General features: G+C 40.0%; 1 protein-coding gene across 1 annotated transcript in view; it reads right to left on the reverse strand.

Moving 5' to 3' along the window:
• IMPG2 (interphotoreceptor matrix proteoglycan 2) overlaps positions 1-22,102 on the reverse strand; it is a 70,787-nt gene that overhangs the window by 38,978 nt on the left and 9,707 nt on the right. The window contains exons 4-7 of the mRNA XM_043893182.1: positions 21,033-21,064; positions 11,701-11,750; positions 10,748-10,830; positions 5,177-5,338 (exon numbers count right to left, since the gene is read on the reverse strand). Coding sequence (XP_043749117.1) covers positions 5,177-5,338; positions 10,748-10,830; positions 11,701-11,750; positions 21,033-21,064 — 327 coding nt within the window. The remainder of the gene's footprint in view (positions 1-5,176; positions 5,339-10,747; positions 10,831-11,700; positions 11,751-21,032; positions 21,065-22,102) is intronic.

Here is a 22,102-nt window from a genome sequence, read left to right on the forward strand (position 1 = left end):
GTGACTAAAGCAGGGGGAAGTGATAGATTGGACTAAACACCAAAAAATATGAGGTTTTGTACAAATACACATTTAACAAAATCGAACATTTTACCCACAACACTTCAGAAGGTGACAGTCTCACCAGGTTAAGTCACTATGGGGCCAACACCAGAACAAGAGAAGTTATTAGTGGACTTTGGGGCTATTTGCCAGCAAATTTGTAAAACTCAGCAGTGGCCACAGGACTGGAAAAGGTCAGCTTTCATTCCAATCCCAAAGAAAAACAATACTAAAGAATGCTCAAACTACTGCACAATGCACTCATCTCACATGCTAGCAAAGTAACGCTCAAAATTCTCCAAGCCCGGCTTCAACAGTATGTGAACTATGAACTTCCAGATGTTCAAGCTGGATTTAGAAAAAGCAGAGGAAAAACAAAAGAAAAAAAGAAAAGGCAGAGGAACCAGAGATCAAATTGCCAACATCCGCTGGATCATTGAAAAAGCAAGAGAGTCCCAGAAAAACATCTATTTCTGCTTTATTGACTATGCCAAAGCCTTTGACTGCGTGGATCACAACAAACGAAAATTCTTAAATAGTTTGGAATACCAGACCACCTGACCTGCCTCTTGAGAAATCTGTATGCAGGTCAGGAAGCAACAGTTAGAACTGGACATGGAACAACAGACTGGTTCCAAATCAGGAAAGGAGCACATCAAGGCTGTATACTGTCACCCTGTTTATTTAACTTACATGCAGAGTACATCATGAGAAACACTGGGCTGGATGAAGCACAAGCTGGAATCAAGATTGCTGGGAGAAATGTCAATAACCTCAGATACGCAGATGATACCACCCTTATGGCAGAAAGCAAGGAGGAACTAAAGAGCCTCTTGATGAAAGTCAAAGAGGAGAGTGAAAAAGTTGGCTTAAAACTCAACATTCAGAAAACAAAGATCATGGCACCTGGTCCCATCACTTCATGGAAAATAGATGGGAAACAATGGAAACAGTGACAGACTTTATTTTCTTGGGCTCCAAAATCAGCCATGAAATTCAAAGACGCTTGCTCCTTGGAAGAAAAGTTATGACCAACCTAGACAGCATATTAAAAAGCAGAGATATTACTTTGCCAACAAAGGTCTGTCTAGTCAAAGCTATGGTTTTTCCTGTAGTCATGTATGGATGTGAGAGTTGGACTATAAAGAAAGCTGAGCGCCAAAGAATTGATGCTTTTGAACTGTGGTGTTGGAGAAGACTCGAGAGTCCCTTAGACTGCAAGGAGATCCAACCAGTCCATCCTAAAGGAAATCAGTCCTGAATATTCATTGGAAGGACTGATGTTGAAGCTGAAACTCCAATTTTTTGGCCACCTGAAGTGAAGAACAGACTCACTAGAAAATAACCTGACGCTGGGAAAGATTGAAGGCAGGAGGAGAAGGGGACGACAGAGGATGAGATGGTTGGATGGCATCACCGACTCAATGGACATGAACTTGAGTAACCTCCAGGAGTTGGTGATGGACAGGGAGGCCTGGCATGCTCCAGTCCATGGGGTCTCAAAGAGTCAGACAGGACTGAGCGACTGAACGGAACTGAACTGGAGCTATCTCTGGGCATCTGCTTTTAAAACCAAGTTCTTACAAAATCAGGAGAATGAGATTTTTAAAAAAATCTTGGTTCACTAAAAATCTTTCTGCCCTGTGGATAAAGAATCCAAACCCATGAAATTTTCTGGCTGCAATAACTTGCCTTGTTTTATTCTGAGAGAAACCAGAGAAATGCTAATTCTTGGGGGATGGGGATGAAGTCCACAGGACTAGGAATGCAAAGACTCAGGGTTAGTCTTAGCTATTTTTCACTGGCAGAGTGGCCAGGCACATGTCTTCTTTCATAGTACTTACTGCTTCCCTGCCCACTGGCACACCAGTTCTTAAGATTAAGATGAGCATAGCTACAAGTACTCCATTAGCTGCAAAATGCAGTGTTATTGCATGTTATTATTAATACTAAACCCATCTTGCTCCTTGGAAGGAAAACTATGACAAACCTAGACAGCATATTAAAAGCAGAGACATCAGTTTGCCAACAAAGGTCTGTATACTCAAAGCTATGGTTTTTCCAGTAGTCATGTACAGATGTGAGAACTGGACCACAAAGAAGGCTGAGCACCAAAGAACTGATGCTTTCAAATTGTGGTGCTGAAGAGGACTCTTGACAGTCCCCTGGGCTGCAAGGTGATCAAACCAGTTGATCCTAAAGGAAATCAGTCCTGAATATTCATTGGAAGGATTGATGCTGAAGCTGAATCTCTAATACATTGGCCACCTGATGCAAAGAGCTGACTCACTGGAAAAGACCCAGATGCTGAGAAAGAGTCAAGGCAAAAGGAGAAGAGTGTGGCAGTGGATGAGATGATGTGATGGCATCAGTGACTCAATGGACATGAATTTGAGCAACCTCTGGGAGACAGTGAAGGAAAGAGGAACTTGGGTGTCCTTGGGGTTGCAGAGTCGGACATGACTTAGTGATTAAACAACAACAACAACAAACCCATCTCATCTGGGGCTTTGCCATTTTTCAACTTTAAACACGTTTTCTAATTCATCACACCCAGTTAGCTACTACATAGGTGCCCAGCTGTAAGAAGTCATTCCACTTTAGCAACAAGATTAATAACAGGTACAATTTACTGAGGGACTGCTATGGGCCTGGTGCTTTGAAATATTACTTCTAATCCTTGCAACAATCCCAAGAGATACATAGTTTCCCCATCACGCAATTGAGGAAACCAAGACTGAGATATCAACTGACTTGCCCAGGATCATCCATCTGGTGAGTGAGTGAATCAGAATTCATTCAATCATCGGTCTTTCTAACACTGAGGCCCATACTCTTCTCACTGGATCGCATGCCTCATCCTCTTTCCTTTGATAAATATGATTTTGTAACTGGGACCAGGACTGGGGGAACTGTGAGGCTCACCACAGCTTCTCACCTGAATTAAAATGAAGGGGACTTGGGCTTCCCTAGTGGCTCAGTGGTAAAGACTAGAATCTGCCAATAAAGGAGACATGGGTTCGATCCCTGATCTGGGAAGATCTCACATGCCATGGAGCAATGAGCCCAGGCACCACCACTGAGCCTGCCTTCTGAAGCCCAGAAGCTGCAACTACTGAAGCCCGCAGACCCTAGAGGCCGTGCTCCGCAACAAGAGAAGCCACTGCAGTGAGAAGCCCACCCACCACAATTAGGAGGAGCACCTGCTCACCGCAACTAGAGAGGCCTGTGCGGCAACCAGACCCAGCACGGCCAAAAATGAATACATAAATAAAATTATAAAAAATAACGGAAGGGGACTCTGTATGATAAAAAGGAAAGAACAGTTTCAAAGGAAGGAGCAGACCTGAATTTCCCTTCCACTCCTAGAAGCTGAAATCACCATGGACAAGTTGCTCGCCCTGATGGGTTCCGTCTATAAAATGGAGCTGATTATCCCCCTGGCTGCTGTTAGCAGACGGACACACAGCAGCCTGCAGAACACAAAGTACTATGCGAGGACAGTGTGCTGACCCTGTGGCTGTCGTCAGGTAGCCACACTCCACGGCCTATCACAGTGACCTTTCCCTCTCTGATGCCACTCTTGGTGGCACCCCAAGTTTATCTTCATCAGCTCCTCATTTAAAAAAAAAAAAAATGTAACAGCTCCTGAATCTCAACCCTCCCAAGCAGGCTTTCTTTTTCCCTGTGTATCTTCCAGTATTACCCGAAAAAATAATACTGAAAGAACAATTCCCATGACTGTGTCCTGAAGGGAGAGGGCTTGAGGGTCTCCTTCAGTTTGCAGTAAACGTGGAGACAGAACCTCTCAGAGACATGACCCTGACTCTGCAGCTCCACACAGGGGAAGTGGCTATTGGTAGACATTTCATTCCATGTAAAAGGACACGTATGTAGACATAGGCCAGAGAAGCAACTGATCCCTCATCACCCTCAAATCACCTTGAGCCAATAGCTACCTACCTCATAAAGTCCCTGCTGGAAATGTTTTTCAGAGTGTTTATTAGACTTTCTCTAAATATGCAGTCGTTTAGCACAACTGTTTATCCAAACATGGAGGTTTATTAAAGGCTCCTTAATCCAAGAGCAGAGAGAACTAAAGAGCTGATCCAAGACACTGTCTGATGCCAAGTGGCCACTGGCCTGGCTGACATTTCGTCCACATACCATATAGCCTCACAAACTGGCCACACAGCGAGGAAAATTAACTGTCTAGCCCACACTCCCTGTGTCTGAAGGCTGCAATGATGCTGCTTGGCTGAAAGATGCATATTTTTCTTTCTCATCTAGACATAATGTCTAGAGAAGGATATTAGTCCAAGGTAATAGAATCAAAAAACTTGGCCACAGAGAACTCCATCAAGAGGGATGGAAAAGAAATAAACAGGAGGACTAATATACCCTCTCACTTGATAGAGAGAGGAGATGGGCCCCCGGTATCTTGAAAAAAATCTCAACTTCAAGTCCCTATGTAGAATTCTTCCAGAAAGTAAAGTTGTGAGATGGGCTAATGCACAATTCTGTAAAGATCGTGCATTAACATCTTTAACATATCCCCCCCTTTATTTTATATATATCCCCTTTTAAAAATACTTCTAACCAAGGAACAGAGGTAAGAGGAAAATTTACTTTTCACTGGATGTCCTTTTGTCCCTTGAGCTTGGGGCTTCATCCTACCTATGCATTAACTATTCAAAATTTTTCAACTTTAAAAGAGAATAACAAATACAAATTTAAAAGAAATTAAATTTATTGTTCCCTCAAGAAAAATAACACAGTACATACAGTATCTCAAAGATGCTCATTTCTCCAAATATTGTCAAGTAAAAACTATGCCACAGAACACATTCTTCCTTGGCTGTGTGGCCAAAGCTGGAGATAGCATTTATTTGTTGGCATATGACAAATGGATACAAAAGTTTGTTTCAATGAAACAGTTCATCTTTTGGTGAAATTTTCAGAGCTTTCTAAAGAAATGGCTAAATTACTACTCACCGAATCAAGTAGATGGAAAGCTTAAGTCCTACACCTACCTTTAACCAGTGTTAACATGGGAAATTTACAACTCCAGCAAACTATCTTGTATAGAAAAAAGAAAAAAAAAGAATAAAAACATATCCCCAAAATCACCCACCTCTGAAATAAAGTCTTCTACAAGGCGCTGGTGGTGAACGCTGGAGGGATCCTGTAGTTCTTCGTTGTACTGTTCCCCCAAAAGGTGGATACTGAATTCTGCAACCTGCTCAGTGGCTGGTTTTGCGGATTCTTCTATCACAGTCTCAATTTCATTGCTAATCTGGATTTTTAGCAGAAGAACAATAAATGTCAATGTTCACTCATTCAGTCAAGAAATATCTACTGATAACCTATGATATGCCAGACACTGTGCCAAAGGCAACTTCTGATGATGACTATTTATATACTATTTGACTTTGAAACTAACTGGTAGATTTTGAGGCAGGTTATTACTAAAATTACTGTGTATTTGTGCATTTCTTTGAATACACAGTGACTGTGGTCACTGGTTCAGGGAAAGAGAAAAATTTCCACAATAACCACCAAAGTTCACCACCTGTGAGTTAATAGAAAAAGCTGAAGTTACACATTGCTAGTTATTGGAGAAATGCAAATTAAAACCACAATGATATATCACCTCACACCTGTCAGAATGGATATCATCAAGAATGCTGGAGAGGATGTGGAGAAAAGGGAATCTTCACTCACTGGTAGGAATGTCAACTAGTGCAGCCACTATGGAAAACAGTATAGACATTCCTTTAATAGAACTGCCTGAAAATAGTCCTGGAAACAGCCATTAAAAAAAAGTGAAAGTCGCTCAGCCATGTCCAACTCTTTGTAACCCCATGGACTACACAGTCCAAGGAAATCTCCAGGCCAGATTACTGGAGCGCGTAGCCATTCCCTTCTCCGGGGATCTTCCCAACCCAGGGATCGAACCCAGGTCTCCCATATTGCTGGAGTATTCTTTACCAGCTGAGCCACCAGGGAAGCCCATAAATACTGGAGTGGACAGCCTATCCTCTTCCCAGTGGATCTTCCCTACCCAGGAATACAGCCAGGGTCTCCTGTATTGCAGGCGGACTCTTTACCAGCTGAGCTACCAAGGAAGCCCAATAAAACTGAAATATATTTCCCTACAAATTCCCACTGATCCCAGTTCTGAAACCTGGATGCATATAAAAGCTTTAGGCCCCAGAGAAACCTTCAAACAAGGATAGGCACCTATCATCTTTCCTGACTTTTCACTAGTTCCTTTTCTCTAGACGCTTCTCGGGCTCTTAATGTCTTCCTTAGACTATGATACACATAAGTGATGTCTGATAATTAAAATATGATACAACTATCACTTTCTTGATAGCAGATTCTAATTTCTGTTAATGTAACATAAAAGTACTCTTGTTTTACTAGTTCTTCCTCATACTGCTGAGTCATACTGAAACGAATAAAAACCTTTAGCCTTAAGGAATTTTGTACAAGACTTTGCATTCTTCAATATTAAATTTTCTCTCATTAAATTTAAATAAAAACTTACATTTTCAGTATTACTATAAAATAAATATCCTTAGTAACCTTGCTGCAATACAAGGCCTAAAATGCTGACTAAAATTTTTAATGATTTTAATGCATACCTGGTTTGCAAGAAAATAAATCAGAAGTCAAAAAAGATAGGCTAGAAAAATCCAGAGAGGTGATTCAGTAATCTATGCATACACATAGCAATCTAGCAATCTAGCAATCTCTTGTGACCTAGGCTTTAGTTTCAAATACTACAAGGGACAGGATATAAAGTGCCAGGTGTATACATGTTGAAAAGTCAGATCAAAGATGCCTACATAGACAGTTTGAACAACAAATTAGACTAAGCTGAACAAAGAATAAGTGAACTGGAAGACATTTCTGAATGCAACATAGAGGGACAAAGAAATGAAAGTTAAGAACGAGTGGTTAACAGACAAAAGGTATAAAATGAGGGAGTCAGATATATACCCAATCATATGAGACAACACCTGAGAATTTTTTCTATATACATTTTTATGAAATTGCAGTATCCTCAATTCTATATTATATGCTACTATATTGCACTTGTAGTGATGTTTCCTAAGGCCCATCATCACTGCACCTCTTGAAGTGTGAAGAAGTGGGCCTTAGGAAGCATCACTACAAGCAAAGCTAGTGGAGGTGATGGAATTCCAGCAGAGCTATTTCAAATCTTAAAAGATGATGCTGTGAAAGTGCTGCACTCAATATGTTAGCAAATGTGGAAAATTCAGCAGTGGTCACAGGACTGGAAAAGATCAGTTTTCACTTCAATCTCAAAGAAGAGCAATGCCAAAGAATGTTCAAAGTATTGCGCAATTGCACTCATTTCACATGCTAGCAACGTAATGCTCAAAATTCTCCAAGCTAGGCTTCAATAGTATGTGAACCAAGAACTTCCAGATGTTCAAGCTGGATTTAGAAAAGGCAGAAAAACCAGAGATCAAATTGCCAACACTGGTTGGATGATAGAAAAAGCAAGACAATTCCAGAAAAACACTGACTTCTGCTTCATTGACTACACCAAAACCTTTGACTGTGTGGATCACAAAAAACTGGAAAATTCTTAAAGAGATGGGAATACCAGACTACCTTACCTGTCTCCTGAGAAACTTGTATGCAGGTCAAGAAGCAACAGTTAGAACTGGACTGGTTCAAAATTGGGAAAGGAGTACGTCAAGGCTGCATATTGTCACCCTGCTTATTTAACCTATATGCAGAGTACATCATGAGAAATGCCAGGCTGGATGAAGCACAAGCTGGAGTCAAGATTGCCAGGAGAAATATCGACAACCTCAGATATGCAGATGATACCACCCTTACGGCAGAATGTGAAGAGGAACATAAGAGCCTCTTAATGAAGGTAAAAGAGGAGAAAAAGCTGGCTTAAAACTCAACATTCGAAAAACAAAGATCATGGCCTCCAGTCCCATCACTCCATGGCAAATAGATGAGGAAACAATGGAAACAGTGAGAGACTTTATTTTCTTGGTCTCCAAAATCACTGCAGATGGTGACTTGCAGCCATGAAAAAGACGCTCCTTGGAAGAAAAGCTATGACAAATCCAGACAGTATTAAAAAGCAGAGACATTACTCTGCTAACAAAGGTCCGTCTAGTCAGAGCTATGGTTTTTCCAGTAGTCATGTATGGACTGTGAGAATGGGACCATAAAGGAGGCTGAGCACCAAAGAATTGACGCTTTTGAACTGTGGTGTTGGAGAAGACTCTTGAGAGTCCCTTGGACTGCAAGGAGATCCAACCAGTCCATCCTAAAGGAGATCATTCCTGAATATTCATTAGAGGGACAGATGCTGAGGCTGAAGCTCTAATACTTTGGCCACCTGATGCAAAGAGCCAACTCATTGGAAAATAACCTGATGCTGGAAAAGATTGAAGGCAGGAGGAGAAGGGGATGACAGAGGATGAGATGGTTGGATGGTATCACCGACTCAATGGACATGAGTTTGAGTAAGCTCTAGGAGATGGTGAAGGACAGGGAAGCCTGGCGTGCTGCAGTCCATGGGGTCACAAAGAGTCAGACACAACTGAGTGACTGAACCAAACTGATGTACGCTGATGTTTTTAGACAGAATGCTACTGTACACTCAACAGACTACAGCAGAGGTAAATGTAACTTCTATATGCGTGAGGAAACCAAAAAGCTCATGTGACTTGCTTTATTGCAATATTCACTTTATTATGGCCATCTGGAACTGAACCCATAATATCTGAGCTATGCCTGCAGTTACACTACATTATAGGATACTTACAGTAGTACACCATGTAGTATTTGGGAGTCTACAGTTTTACAAAAATGGGTATAGGAGTGTGTTTATGCTTATTTACTTTGCTTTGGATTTATTGTACTACCTTAACATAAGGTTTTTAGTCTATTATAAATTTGAGAAATTCAGTCATTATCTCTCATCATTACATTAAATACAGAGGGGGAGAGAGAGAGAGTAGTATCTTAACAGTAGGAGAAAAAATAGATTTCCCACAAAGGAATACGAACTGAATTGTTAGTTGAGTTCTTAATAGTAACAGTAAAAGTTAGAAGATAGTGAAATAAAATCTTGACCAAAAAAAAAAACCTTCTATCTAGAAATTTATACAGATTATAAGTATCTTTCCAGAATAAGGGGATAATAAGAAAATCTTCAGGTGACCAAAAACTGAGATTGAACCAGTGAGAGATTCTTACTAAAGTAATACCAGAAGCATATATCTCAGAAGGAAAATTATTCCAAAAGAGAGGTCTAAGATGCAAAAATGAATTTTAAGAAAATAAAATAGTACACACCTGGGCAAATGTAAAAAATTTTAACTATATAAAATAAAAATGATGCAGTCAAATTTTTAAGATTAAAAAGAGAGAACTAAAGGAGAGAAAGAAAGAACAAAAATACTGAAAATAACATACAAAACAGCAGGGTAATCACTTGAATTATTTTGATGTTCTAATGTTCCTGCAGACTCAGGATAAGGATAAGTATTCTGAAAAACAAACTTTGCTAGATTAAAGACACATGATAACATACAGGGTAAATACTATCAAATCAGGAATAGAGTATGTAATTTCTAAAACAGTATCTGAAAAATGCATTAGGGAAAAAGCTGAACTGTAAAACTGTACATGAGACTTCACTCTGAACTAGTCATGTACGCCTGTACTGTCCTGTCTTCCTACTGGTTCTACAAATTACCTTCAAATTACTCTCTGTCACGGAATGTTCCAACTGATTTCACATAATCTCTTCATTTCCATTACAGTGAGTTTTATCTCATTCTATAAAAGTTTCCAGACTTACACCATAACATTCAGCATCAAGTTCAGAACCACAGTATCACTTTTTATTCAAATATTTATCAAATGCCAATATTTTCTAGTACCATCTAATTTGGACACAGTTTTGCTGAATACTAAAGGTACTGTATTGATCCAAGGGCCCAAACTGGCTCCAGCCTTGCTCAGTAACAGGGAAGGTGGTGGATAGAGTGGGGTGACATGAGTTGACTTCACAGCTGGTAAGAGAAGGTGTAAGGTAATAAATTGTACCTTTCTAGTGAATATGTTCAATCAAAGTGTGCTCTGTATTAAGGAATCTGTGATTTACGCACATTTAATAAAATTTCTAATGAAACATTTCCATCTTCGTAGAAGCATATACTTCTCAAAAAATCTGGAATGTGATAGCCAACTTAATGCTTCTTAGTGGACAGATTTCCATTAGTAATGATGCACTTAAAAAGCACAGTACTTCTTTAAACTACATAAAATCTATATCCTTTCCCTCTGAAGAAGAGAGGACTAAGTCCTGATTTATTAAGAGACAGAGAACATAGGCAAAAACCCTCACAATGAATTATGCACACAGCCCACAGAAGACAGTGGGCTTACCATGAAGACAGCTCCCCAGGTTCCAAGTCATTTAATTTACAATTCAAATCTATTCTTTGCCAAAAACAGGCTTATTGGGCTCTCCAAGGAATCTCAGATTCTTTTTAATGTACTGGTTTTAGAATCTACATTTCCATAAAGAGAACCACCTGAAGTTTTGTGTTGTCTGGCAATGAACAATAAATCTCTCTAAATCCCCGTTCTCCATGTTAGAAACTAAATAATGAAACAGGACATCACTCACACTGTCTTCTGGCCTCTCCAAGCTGCTCTCTGAGATCCCGTCATAGGAGGTCACCCCTGGATATGGAGCACTGAGACCAGCATCTAAAAAGAAAAACAGAAACATGTGTATGAATTCAGTCCACAGCTGAATCATAATGTCTATCAGGAAACAATAAACTGATTTTGATGCCATTCATATAAGTCATTTGCTTTTTCATCTGCAAAATTCTGTGCATTTTAACCTCAAGACACATGAATTTCCTCAGCACAAGAAATAAATATGACTCATTCAACAAGCATTTACTGATACCTACTTATATGTCAGGCTCTATGCAAGCCTCCAGGGATACAAAGTCTTTATCCTTAAGGAGTCATCTAATAAAACTAACCTGTAAAACTCTCAGAGAGGGGAAGTGGCTGAAGGTTGGAATTGGCCAAAAATTATAATTTTTGATGCTGGGCCTCACCATGCTATTTTTTTGTATGTTTGCAATTTTCAACATAGAAGAACTTTTTTTTAAAAAAAATTAAAAATAAAGAAATCAATTACTAATTTACAGGAAATGTAGAGATCAAAGAAACAAACAAAGTATACCACACAATGCAATCAGGAAAATCCTTATTCTGGGAAACTCTAAAAGACAAATGACAAATAGTGGAGCTAGAAAGATTCTACCTTTTGACATAAGCAGTGATTACAAAGTGTTTGCCTTAAAATAATTCTTCAGGTTGTACATTTGTTTTAAGTAGTTTTCAGATTCTGTATTATGTACTTAATAATTAAGGATTCTTAAGTACCCAAATTATAATGTCATAAAGTAAGTGAAAAAACAATTGCTTTTTCTTGAGACTTCTTCAACAACAGAAGGAGAGACAAATTGGCATTTTTAAAAATATGAGCTGAAAATTGTGCTTCCTTGCAATTAAATAATAAATTTTAAAAGAAAAGTGAATAAAGGCACAAAAGCATACCTCCCAGCGTTGACATGTCACCAACAGGAGCTGGAGATGACAATTCAGAGCTAGGAAAAAAAATGTCTGGAGTTAATAAAATGACAGAAATGTGAGGGTTTATTTTGGGATTTGTTTTCCAGAAAGGAATTCACCTGATCTCCAATTAAGGATTCCCAAACTGAGGTACTAAGTAGCAATTTAAAAAAAAAAAAACCCTCATTTATTTTACATTTTTTGATGCCTACTCAACTTGAATCACTCTACATATTATTACATAATACTCCATATTATGTAGTATGCATATATATATATGTACACACACATAATATACCCTACATAATACTTAATACTACATAACCACCCTATATAGTACTTCCTTACTATTTCATAACCCTGTTTCATTTTTTTCCTTAGTTCTTTTCACTATGTGAAATTATTCTGTTAATTTATTTATCTACTTCTTTATCTATATCCATACCCTTAAGTCTTCTAGAATGTCATTTCCTAACATGGTAGTCAGTGGATGTATGTGGTAATTTAAATTAATTTAAAATTAAATAAAGATTCAAAATTCAGACCCTCATCCACACTATCCACATTTCAGTGTTCAACAGTCATATGTGGCTGATGGCTATTTTATGGAACAGCCGAGTAAAGAACATGTTTATCATCACAGAAATATCTATTTAACAAGACTGCCTCAAGAATCTAAACTCTAAAAAAAAAGAAAGAATCTAATCTAAACTCCATGAGATTAGGGGTTTATCTGCCATATTTGCACTGTATCTTCATCTTAAAAGAGAAACTACTACTTAATAGGCACGGAATAGATATTTTTGGAATAAATAAACACTAATGACCAACCAGTCTAGTGTAGAAGGCCCTTGGCATACAGCTGTGAACAAAATACTCATGGTCTAGGAAGGTTACCGCCTAACAGAAAACAGTAACAAACATAATATAAACCCAGCAAGCAGTTCAGACACAAAAGTACTGGCAGTCACGGGGAACAATAAGCCCAAATCTCATCTCATTTGAGAGGTCACAGAATCATGAAACTTTTTAGTATAAAACAAGTCAAGCTTAGAGACATGATTTGCTATAGGCCACACGGCTCCCAGGTTTCGGGTCCCCTGGCTATCCTTTTACCGTTCAACCCTGCAACTATAGGCAAAGATCAGAAGACGTCAGAGGATAATCTGAGAAAGTTCTTAAAGAAACGGTGTTTCCCCGAGTCCAAATTTCCACATAGCCCCAAACATACAATTTAAATTACAGTAACTGAAAACTCTCTTCAACTTTCCACATACAGTTTTCAAAGACGACTTAAACAGTCAAAACATCTCCCTCTTAGACTCGCTTTGGTCTCAGTGAGCCCCATCTTCACGTCAGAACCACTCCTTCCAATTGCCCTGCCGCTCTAAACTAGACCATGGGCTCACAGCCACCAGACAAATGGGGCACACATCTTGAAGCAGCGATTTTCACTTTAAAGTAAAAGCACAGAGAGCTAAGTAGAAACTGATATGAATTTGGACATGAACACACTGCTGTATGTAAATGGATGACCGACAAGGACCTCCTGTTACAGCACCTGGAACTGTCTCAATGCTATATGGCCACCTGGATGGACGGGGCGTCTGGGGGAGAACGGATCCGTGCATACGATGGCTGAGTGCCTTCACGGCTCACCTGAAGCTATCACAGCACTGCTCATCAGCTAGAGCCCAATACAAAATAAAGTTTAAAAATAAATAAATAAAACACATTAGTATTAAAACACATGTGGCTCTATTATAGAGCACAATATAAAGTTTAAATGAATATTAAGTTACAACATGATCATTTCAAAGACATTTCCTGGCTGGAACTGAAGTGGGGGAATCAGTTGAGGCCATATTCCCTAAACCCCCAAGCTTTGGTAGAAAATTTGAGAAACATAGGCTAAAACAAAAAAATCTCACATAAAGATTCTCCTGGTTTTTGAAAATACTATCTAAAAAGAAAAACATATTAAACCAATACACCAAACTTATCACTACTGGTTATTTTTGATATACTTGCAGGAGCCTACTTACTTAGCTGCCATTCAAAAGAATATAAAGGAATATGACATCTGGATAAGTCATTTTGATGAATGATGAGTAGAGGAAGATCTGGGTGATAAGAAAGGTCACGGAGCTAGCCAATGAAGGAACTGTGGTGTAAAATAGGCCCATTTGAGTCCAGAAACCTCTCTCTTACCCACATTAATTCCACACCACATGGCCTTTATGTGACCCATATGCCCTAGACGGGCAACCAGAATGGTTTCCCTTGGTCTTAATGATAGTGGTGTTACATCAACTAAGTGACCTAAAAGTCAAAATGTGTAAGGACCCAGAAAGAGGAAGGGAAACCCAGTCAGAGCTGGAGTGCAATCAAGTATGAAGAGCAAAGAGGTCAAAGTAAAACAAAGCACAAAACAGTAACCAGAACAGGAAGCTGAGATGACATGGCAGAGAAACCAGACCTCACCAGGGACTGGTCAGATTGTCTCCCACATCAAAAGCAAATTTAAGCTAATTCTCTAAGTAAGCAAGAAAGCATTCAGAATGGAGAAATTTGCTTACTTCAATAGAACTAGATTTCACTTACTGAGTTCAAAATAATCTTTGTTTTTTTCAAAATAACATTATTTTAATGATGGTAAGGGCTTCCCTGGTGGTCCAAATGGTAAAGAATCCACCTGCAAGGCAAAAGACCTGGGTTCGATCCTTGGTTTGGGAAGATCCCCTGGAGGAGGTTGTAGCAACCCACTCCCGTATTCTTGCCTGGAGAATCCCCATGGACAGAGGAGTCTGGTTGCCTACAGTCCACAGGGTCACAAAGAGTCAGATATGACTGAGAGATTAAGCACAGTGATGGTAAGTAGGCAACTCTCGGTAATTTAAAACCCTTGTGCAACACTCCCAACACTTAATCCCTCATCCTCCCACACTTCTTTCAGAAGACAGTACCATGAATCCTTCACATTTGCTCATCAGGTATGCCTCCTACAGGGATGCCCTAGAATGTCGCTCACAACAGAATTACAATACAGAGCTGCATTGAGTTTGGAGACAGAAATGCTTCATTTCTAGGCCAAGCCACAAATTTGTAGTTGGTCAGCTAAGATCTTTAGCTTAATGTCAGCAGCAAACAACCATCTCCTGTCTCATTTCCTCAGCTTATCCAGCACATAATTTTTTTCCTCACAGCTACTGCTTAACCATGTCAGTGGAATTCAGATGGAACTGTGTCAAAAATACCATAGTCACATGGAACCTATGTTTAAAAACATAGTAGGGGACTTCCCTGGTGGTGCAGTGGATAAGAATCCACCTGCCAATGCAGAGGACACAGGTTCGAGCCCTGGTCCGGGAAGACTACACATGCCACAACTAAGGCTGTGCACTACAACCTACCTACTCTAGAGTCCGTGAGCAATAGCTACTGAAGCCCGTGTGCCTACAGCCCATGCTCCACGGCAAGAGGAGCCAGAGCAAAGAGAAGCCAGCGCCCCACAACTAGAGAGTGGCCCCCACTCACTACAGCTAGGGCAAAGCCCACGCACAGCAACCAAGACCCTGCGCAGCTAAACATAAATAAATGAAATTGTTAAATAACAAAAATACAGTAAAACAAGCCAACAATAATTTCATACCTAGACTACTATCCCCTTTAACAATTTCCTATCCTTTGCCTTGCTCTAGAACCTGTTAACTATAATCAGCATTTAAGAAGAAAAAACAAGGCAAGGAGTTAAGAATCCTGGGCGCTAGTTCCAGATGTATCACTAACCTTGTGTATAGCTTGGGAAGATGCCTCAGTTGCTCTAGGCCTCAAGATCTAATCTCTAAAACAGGAATATCTCTTGCTCTACCTACTGCACCAAGGTGTTGGGGAAAACTAAATAAAATATCATTATACAGAAGCATTATGTAAAGGGTGAAATGCTAAACAAACATAAAACAGGGGTGGGAGTTGGATCAGGATGGCGGAGGAGTAGAACAAAGAGCTCACCCTTTCCCACAAATACATAAAAAATACATCTACATATGAAAGGATTCTCACAGAACATCTACTAAATGCTGGCAGATCTCAGACTTCCACAAGGGCAAGAGAATCTCCATGCCACTGAGTCGGACAGAAGAAAAAGGAGACAGGAGTAGGATGGGACCCGCGCTCCTGGGAGGAAACTGTGCAGGAGGACAGGTTTCAGCCAGTCAGCGGAAGACACGTGGAGCGAGGCCTGTGCGCAGGGGGCTGGGCCCCCCGCCGGCAGCACGCCCCAGCGCAGACACTCATCTGGATCCTGAGACTCCAGTTTCCGCGCTCAGACACAGGGAGGCCTGGGGCTGGCTACGTGCTGACACCCTGAGGGAGCCAGGGCATGGTGCATCACACGGAGGGAGTGCGGGAAGATGCCCGGACCCATCAGCAATGCAAGGCGCCACTGCCGGGGAGCGCAGAGAGAAATGTGTGCAACTGCCGCGGGAGCGTCTTTTTCAAGGCAGGGCACCACCCACCCTCTTCTACGTAAGTTCCCGGTGGCTGCCGCTGCCATCTTGGACTCCAGGGCTAGCCGGGGCTGTGCCGTGTCCCTGGGAGTATGCATGGGGCCAGGCGCCTGAACACCGCTACAAACGGGATCGTGGCCAGCACGTGCTGAGAAAAGAGACAGCAAGCCTTCAAACCAAAAACAGCCCTCATGCCAAGAACATATTGAACCCACATAAGCTACACAGGGGCGCTCATGCTTATAAACAGCTCTCCAAGACAATGGTAGATTAATTGTTTCCCCTAAACTCAGAGTGAAATACAAGCAAAATGAAGAAGCAGAGGAATCACTCCCAGTGAAAAGACTAAGAGAATTCCCCTAAAGGAACAGTGAGACAGACCTCTTCAGCCTAATAGACACTGAGTTCAAACAGAAGGTAACGAAAATACTGAAGGAATTAAGAGAGGTTATCACTAGAAATGCAGATCACTATAAAAATGAACTAGCAACTGTAAGGAGGAACCAAGAATAATTAGAAAATTTATTTGCTGAGATGAAGGCTGAGCTAAAAACAATGAATAGCAGAATAAATGATGCAGAAGAAAGAATAAATGATCTCAAAATTACCCAGTCAAAGCAGCAGACAGTTTACAATAGCTAGGACATGGAAGCAACCTAGATGTCCATCGGCAGCTGAGTGGATAAGAAAGTTGTTGTACATATACACAATGGAATATTACTCAGCAATTAAAAAGAACACATTTGAGTCAGTTCTAATGAGGTGGATGAAACTGGAGCCTATTATACAGAGTGAAGTAAGTCAGAAAGAAAAATACCAATACAGTATACTAACACATATATATGGAATTTAGAAAGATGGTTAATGATGACCCTATATGGAAGACAGCAAAAGAGACACAGATGTAAAGAACAGACTTTTGGACTCTGTGAGAAGGCGAGGGTGGGATGATTTGAGAGAACAGCGTTGAAACGTGTATATTACCGTATGTGAAATAGACGACCAGTCCAAGTTCGATGCATGAAGCAGGGCACTGGGACAACCCGGAGGGATGGGCGGGGAGGGATGGGGTGGGGAGGGATGGGGCGGGGAGGGAAGTGGGTGGGGAGGGTTGGGACAGCCACACCTGTAGCTGACTCATGCCAATGTATGGCAAAAAACCACCACAATATTGTAAAGTAATTAGCCTCCAATTAAAATAAATAAATTAATTTTTAAAAAATAGAAAACCAAATGAAATTAAAAAATGAAAGCAATATAAGAGACCTATGGGACAATATAAAGTGTGCAATCTATGCATAATATGGATTACAGAGGAGAAGAAAGAGAAAAGTGGATTCAAGACATATTGGAATAAATTATGGCTGAAAACCTTCCAAACCTAAAGAAGGAAACAAATACCCAGATATAGGAAGCAAACAAGATAGACCCAAACAGACCTACACCAAAACATATTATAATAAAACAGGGTTTAATGGAGTTACACGTCAGCCCAAACAGAATAATATACATGCTTTAAAATAAAAACTGTATTTGGCTTTGTGATCATGATGGGCATCCTCAACTACAAATCTAACTTAATGGAGATATCAAGGGAAAAAAAATTCCACAGATCAGTCCTTACACTGAGAGTAACACCAGGGACCTGATAATAGACTTGGGTGATAGAACAGAAACTCAATTACTCATCCAACAAATACTTAGTAAGCACACATCCTAGGCTGACTTTGTATTGAAGATACAACTGCAAGACAAGATGGCAGGGAGTTAGGTGACTGGAGCTAAGGGGTGATGTTTTCAAGATGTCTTGCTAGAGACAAGTGGTAGAGGAGGATTTTTTGTAAAATAGGTAACTTGGGAAGATTTGAGCATGTTTAAATGTTAGTAGGTATGACAAAACCCACTGAAATATTGTGAAGTAATTAGCCTCCAACTAATAAAAAAAAAAAAAAGAAAGAAAAGCTAAAAAAAAAAAAAAAAAGAAGTGTAAAAAAAAAATAAAAAAATAAATGTTAGTAGGTAGTTGGTAATGGGAGAAGCTGAAGACTCAGGAGAGAGAGAAAAAAACAATTACAGGTTGATGTCTAAGAGATAAGATGGGATATGAAGTCCTGAGTAACATAGGAAATGCTTTCTTTTAAACAGACTTGCCAGATGACAGTAAGGGGAGGTGAAATCAGTACACAGCAGAGTATCTGGTGTAAGTCATACATTAGCAGTTGGGCTAGAGTTCACATAGATGAAGCAACTTAAATTACAGAGAAGTAATGTGGTAAGCAGAAGAGTGATCTCCCAAAGATGTCCATATCTTAATCCCCAGAACATGTGACTATGTTATCTGAAAAGGAAAGTAAGGCAACAGATGGAATTAAGGGTGCTCATCAGCTGGCCTTAAGTAGAGACCATATCCTCTGGTCTTACCAGGTGGACCCAATGTAGTCATGCATGCATATGTGTGTGCTAAGTTGCTTCAGTCCTGTCTGACTCTCTTTGACCCTACAGATTGTAGCCTGCCAGGCTCCTCTGTCCATGCAATTCTCCGGGCAAGAATACTGGAGTGGGTAGCATTCCCTTCCCCAGGAGATCGTCCAGACTCAGGGATAGAACCCACATCTCTTAAAACTCCTGCACTGGCAAGCAGGTTCTTTACCACTAGCACCACCTGGGAAGCCCCAGGGTAGTCATAAGGACCCTTAAATGTGGAGGGAGGCAGAAGAATGTCAGAGTGGAAGAATGTGAGAAAGTAAGCCACTGCTAGTCATAAGCCAACCAACATGGGTAGCCTCTAGACACTGAAAAAGGCAAGAAAACAGATTTTCCCCTAGAGTCTCCAGATAGCTAACACAGGTCTGCCAACATGCTGAGAATCATGTCAAGCTTCTGCACTGCAGAACTAGAAGATAAATCTGTGTTTTTTAAGTTACCAAAGTTTGTGATAATTTGCTGCAGCAATAGAAAACATCTAAGAATCTCAACACAGAATGACAGCCATATCAAGAAAATCATAAAAATAAACTTAAATATTGAAAGTGATTAAATTAAGGGTTTTAAGGGATGACTACAATATTCAACTTAAAGAGGGGCTAAGCGAATTCCCAGGTCACTCCCAGGATTAGCTAACTCCAGGTCCCTTCATTTCCGCAAGTACCATGTTGATGCTTTTCATCCCACTCCAACCTGGTCTGCTCTAGTTTCATGGGAAGGACGTCAACTTTTAAATTTTCAAATTCAGTTATATATATTTCAAATTTAGTTCATATGTATTGTGATTTTCTAAGGATGATAAATAATACTGTGAGTCCCCCCCCATCTAGGACATCAACAAAACATATATGACACACTCAGTTCTCTAATTTGTTTACTTATGAATTTGTTTCAATGTGATTAACATATTTTTCCAAGAAATAGTAGATGAATGCAGCAAACCGCACTCAACCAAAGTGAGCTATGTAGGAATACACAAACTACACCTCGAACATCTCCCAGCTACCTCTGTTCAGCTACTCCATGTGTTATGTGTTATAACATCAGTCCACATACGGTGTTACAACTTACAACTTTTCAATCTATTTCAGATAACCTTCCTTCATCACTTTATAACTCATGAGCTACGATCTTCCCAATGTCTGTTTTCACAGGCAAACTCCAAGGCTTCTTCCAGATTACAAGTGATATTTATTATTATGGCTTTTACACACTTCTTAACCATGTAAAATGTGCTATCGTTTTCATTAGGTACAACCATGAAGATGACTGGCAGAACCCACCAGATTGTTAAGTCTACTGCATGTGTGTTGGAATGGCGATCATAAGGAACCTCTGAGCTCTGCCTCTTGAAGGTAAAGGACCCACACCTACAGCACCACACGGCCCCGCATCTAAGTTGGCGCTCAATCCCAGGCCCTCAACAGACTTGGTAGTGCTGTTAGCTATGTGAAGTGACACCACAAGGAGTCCCACTTCCCTCCTGCTTACTCACGCTTGATTTGAAACTTACATATACCCCACTACCACCAAGAGATGCACTCTAATTATGCATCTGCCTGGACTCTGCTGCCCAGGCTACACCTCTGGACACTGACCCACCTTCTAGGTTCTTCAATCTGTTCTTCCATCTAACTTGAGGCAAGATTATGGACCTGAACTGCATGCCCTAGTGATTTTTTTTTTCTCTCAAAAAAGTCACCTACATACTGGCATAACCTAGATACTGAGTATGGATAGAATCAGAAGTCATTAGTCCTTGTAGACTCAAAATCCCTCACCTTCCATGATCTGCTTTGTCCTGCCACTGCTCGGGAGCCAGAAACAAGCTTAATCCTAAGCTTAAAGACCCACAGAGCCATGACTCAAATCAATGGAGGATTCATTAAGGTTGTGCTAGTCCTATGCTTCAAGATCACAAACATCATTAAGCCATAAAGTGACCCACAGCACAACCCCATCATTTAATAAACCATCCTCCACTAAGGTGTACCATTTTAGATAAATAGTATTAGCCTGTAAGCCTCAACAACAGTAGATTATTTTGTATTCCAGTTCCAAAAATCTATTTCCTCACCAAAAGAAAGGAACATATCCACCTCTTAGTAAGGTCAGACAGTAAACAAGCACAGTGGCTGTGAAGGTGGTTTGGAAAGGGAAGTGGCCTCAAGATGAGGAAAAGACTTTGAGATTTGCCCACAGGCCTGGTTATTGCAGGAACTGACAAGAAATAGGAAGGAATCATTAAATTTGGGATGAGACTTAGAACCGGTATGATACATCTCTGTTGCCAAACATGAACTTAGGGGGGAAAAAGACACTCACCCACTTACGGTCTCCTTTGCATATGTCAGTTTCTAAGGAAAACAAAGATATAAAAATGACCACGTGAGTGAAAGACAGTTATTAAGCGGTAAACAAAACTTACTGCACAAACACTAATGCCCTAACACAGAATCTGTGTTATTATTCTTATCGCTAAACAGTTAAAGCAAAGTACTAATGATGCAAAGTTTGTTTTGACACAGAACATCCCACCCACCACTCGGCGTCTGTGTGTGTTCCCCGAAGTCCCTCTCTTAATGTTCCCCGAAGTGCTCTCTTAATGGACAGACTTTACCTGTTAATCATTCCAGAAAGGTCTCCTGGGTTAGAGATTGGTAGAGTTTTACATTAACCTTCCATGGACTTGGAACCAAAGTGTTTTGTGATCTACTACATTTATAGAAATTCCTCTCATAGAGTAATATCATCATGGGGATAAAATAACTGTGAAATCTAATTCTCCAGAATTCAGACAAAAAGATAAACTGTATCTGTAGTTGGATTATTCCTTCGGAGCATTCGAAGAAAAATTGTGTCCAAGTTATGTTTAAACTAGTGGTTTTATTTTGAGACCAATACGATAATTTGGAATCAAATTCTATTTTCTCTTTCTCAGCTATGGAGGCAAATCCAAAAAATTTCTCTGCTGCTGGGCCTCAACTTGCTTATCTGTAAAATGGAGCGATGATTACTCTAAATAATTCTTAAGATATTTATAAATAACTCACTGTTCTTTTACTCTACACACTCTCCTAGAACAATCTCAGCCAGTCTTTTTTTTCCCTAAATTTTAATCATCTAACACCTTCAACTGGGATTTTATTTCCTTTAATTAATCTCTCTTGATACATATAAGCACAGCAAAATCATCAATTAATCAATTTGTACTATTAGCTTTAAAATTTTATAGGCCAGCATGGTAGTTATTTTTAAAATGCTGGAATTTTGAGTTCTAATAAAGGTTGTCAACCACATAAATTCACCACCTGTGAGTAAACAGTCGTTGTTATATTTAAAATCAAGCTAAAAAAATAGATGTATATATATGTATAACTGAATCACTATGCTGT

The sequence above is a fragment of the Cervus elaphus genome, chromosome 31, assembly GCF_910594005.1.
Source record: "Cervus elaphus chromosome 31, mCerEla1.1, whole genome shotgun sequence".
NCBI lineage: Eukaryota > Metazoa > Chordata > Mammalia > Artiodactyla > Cervidae > Cervus > Cervus elaphus.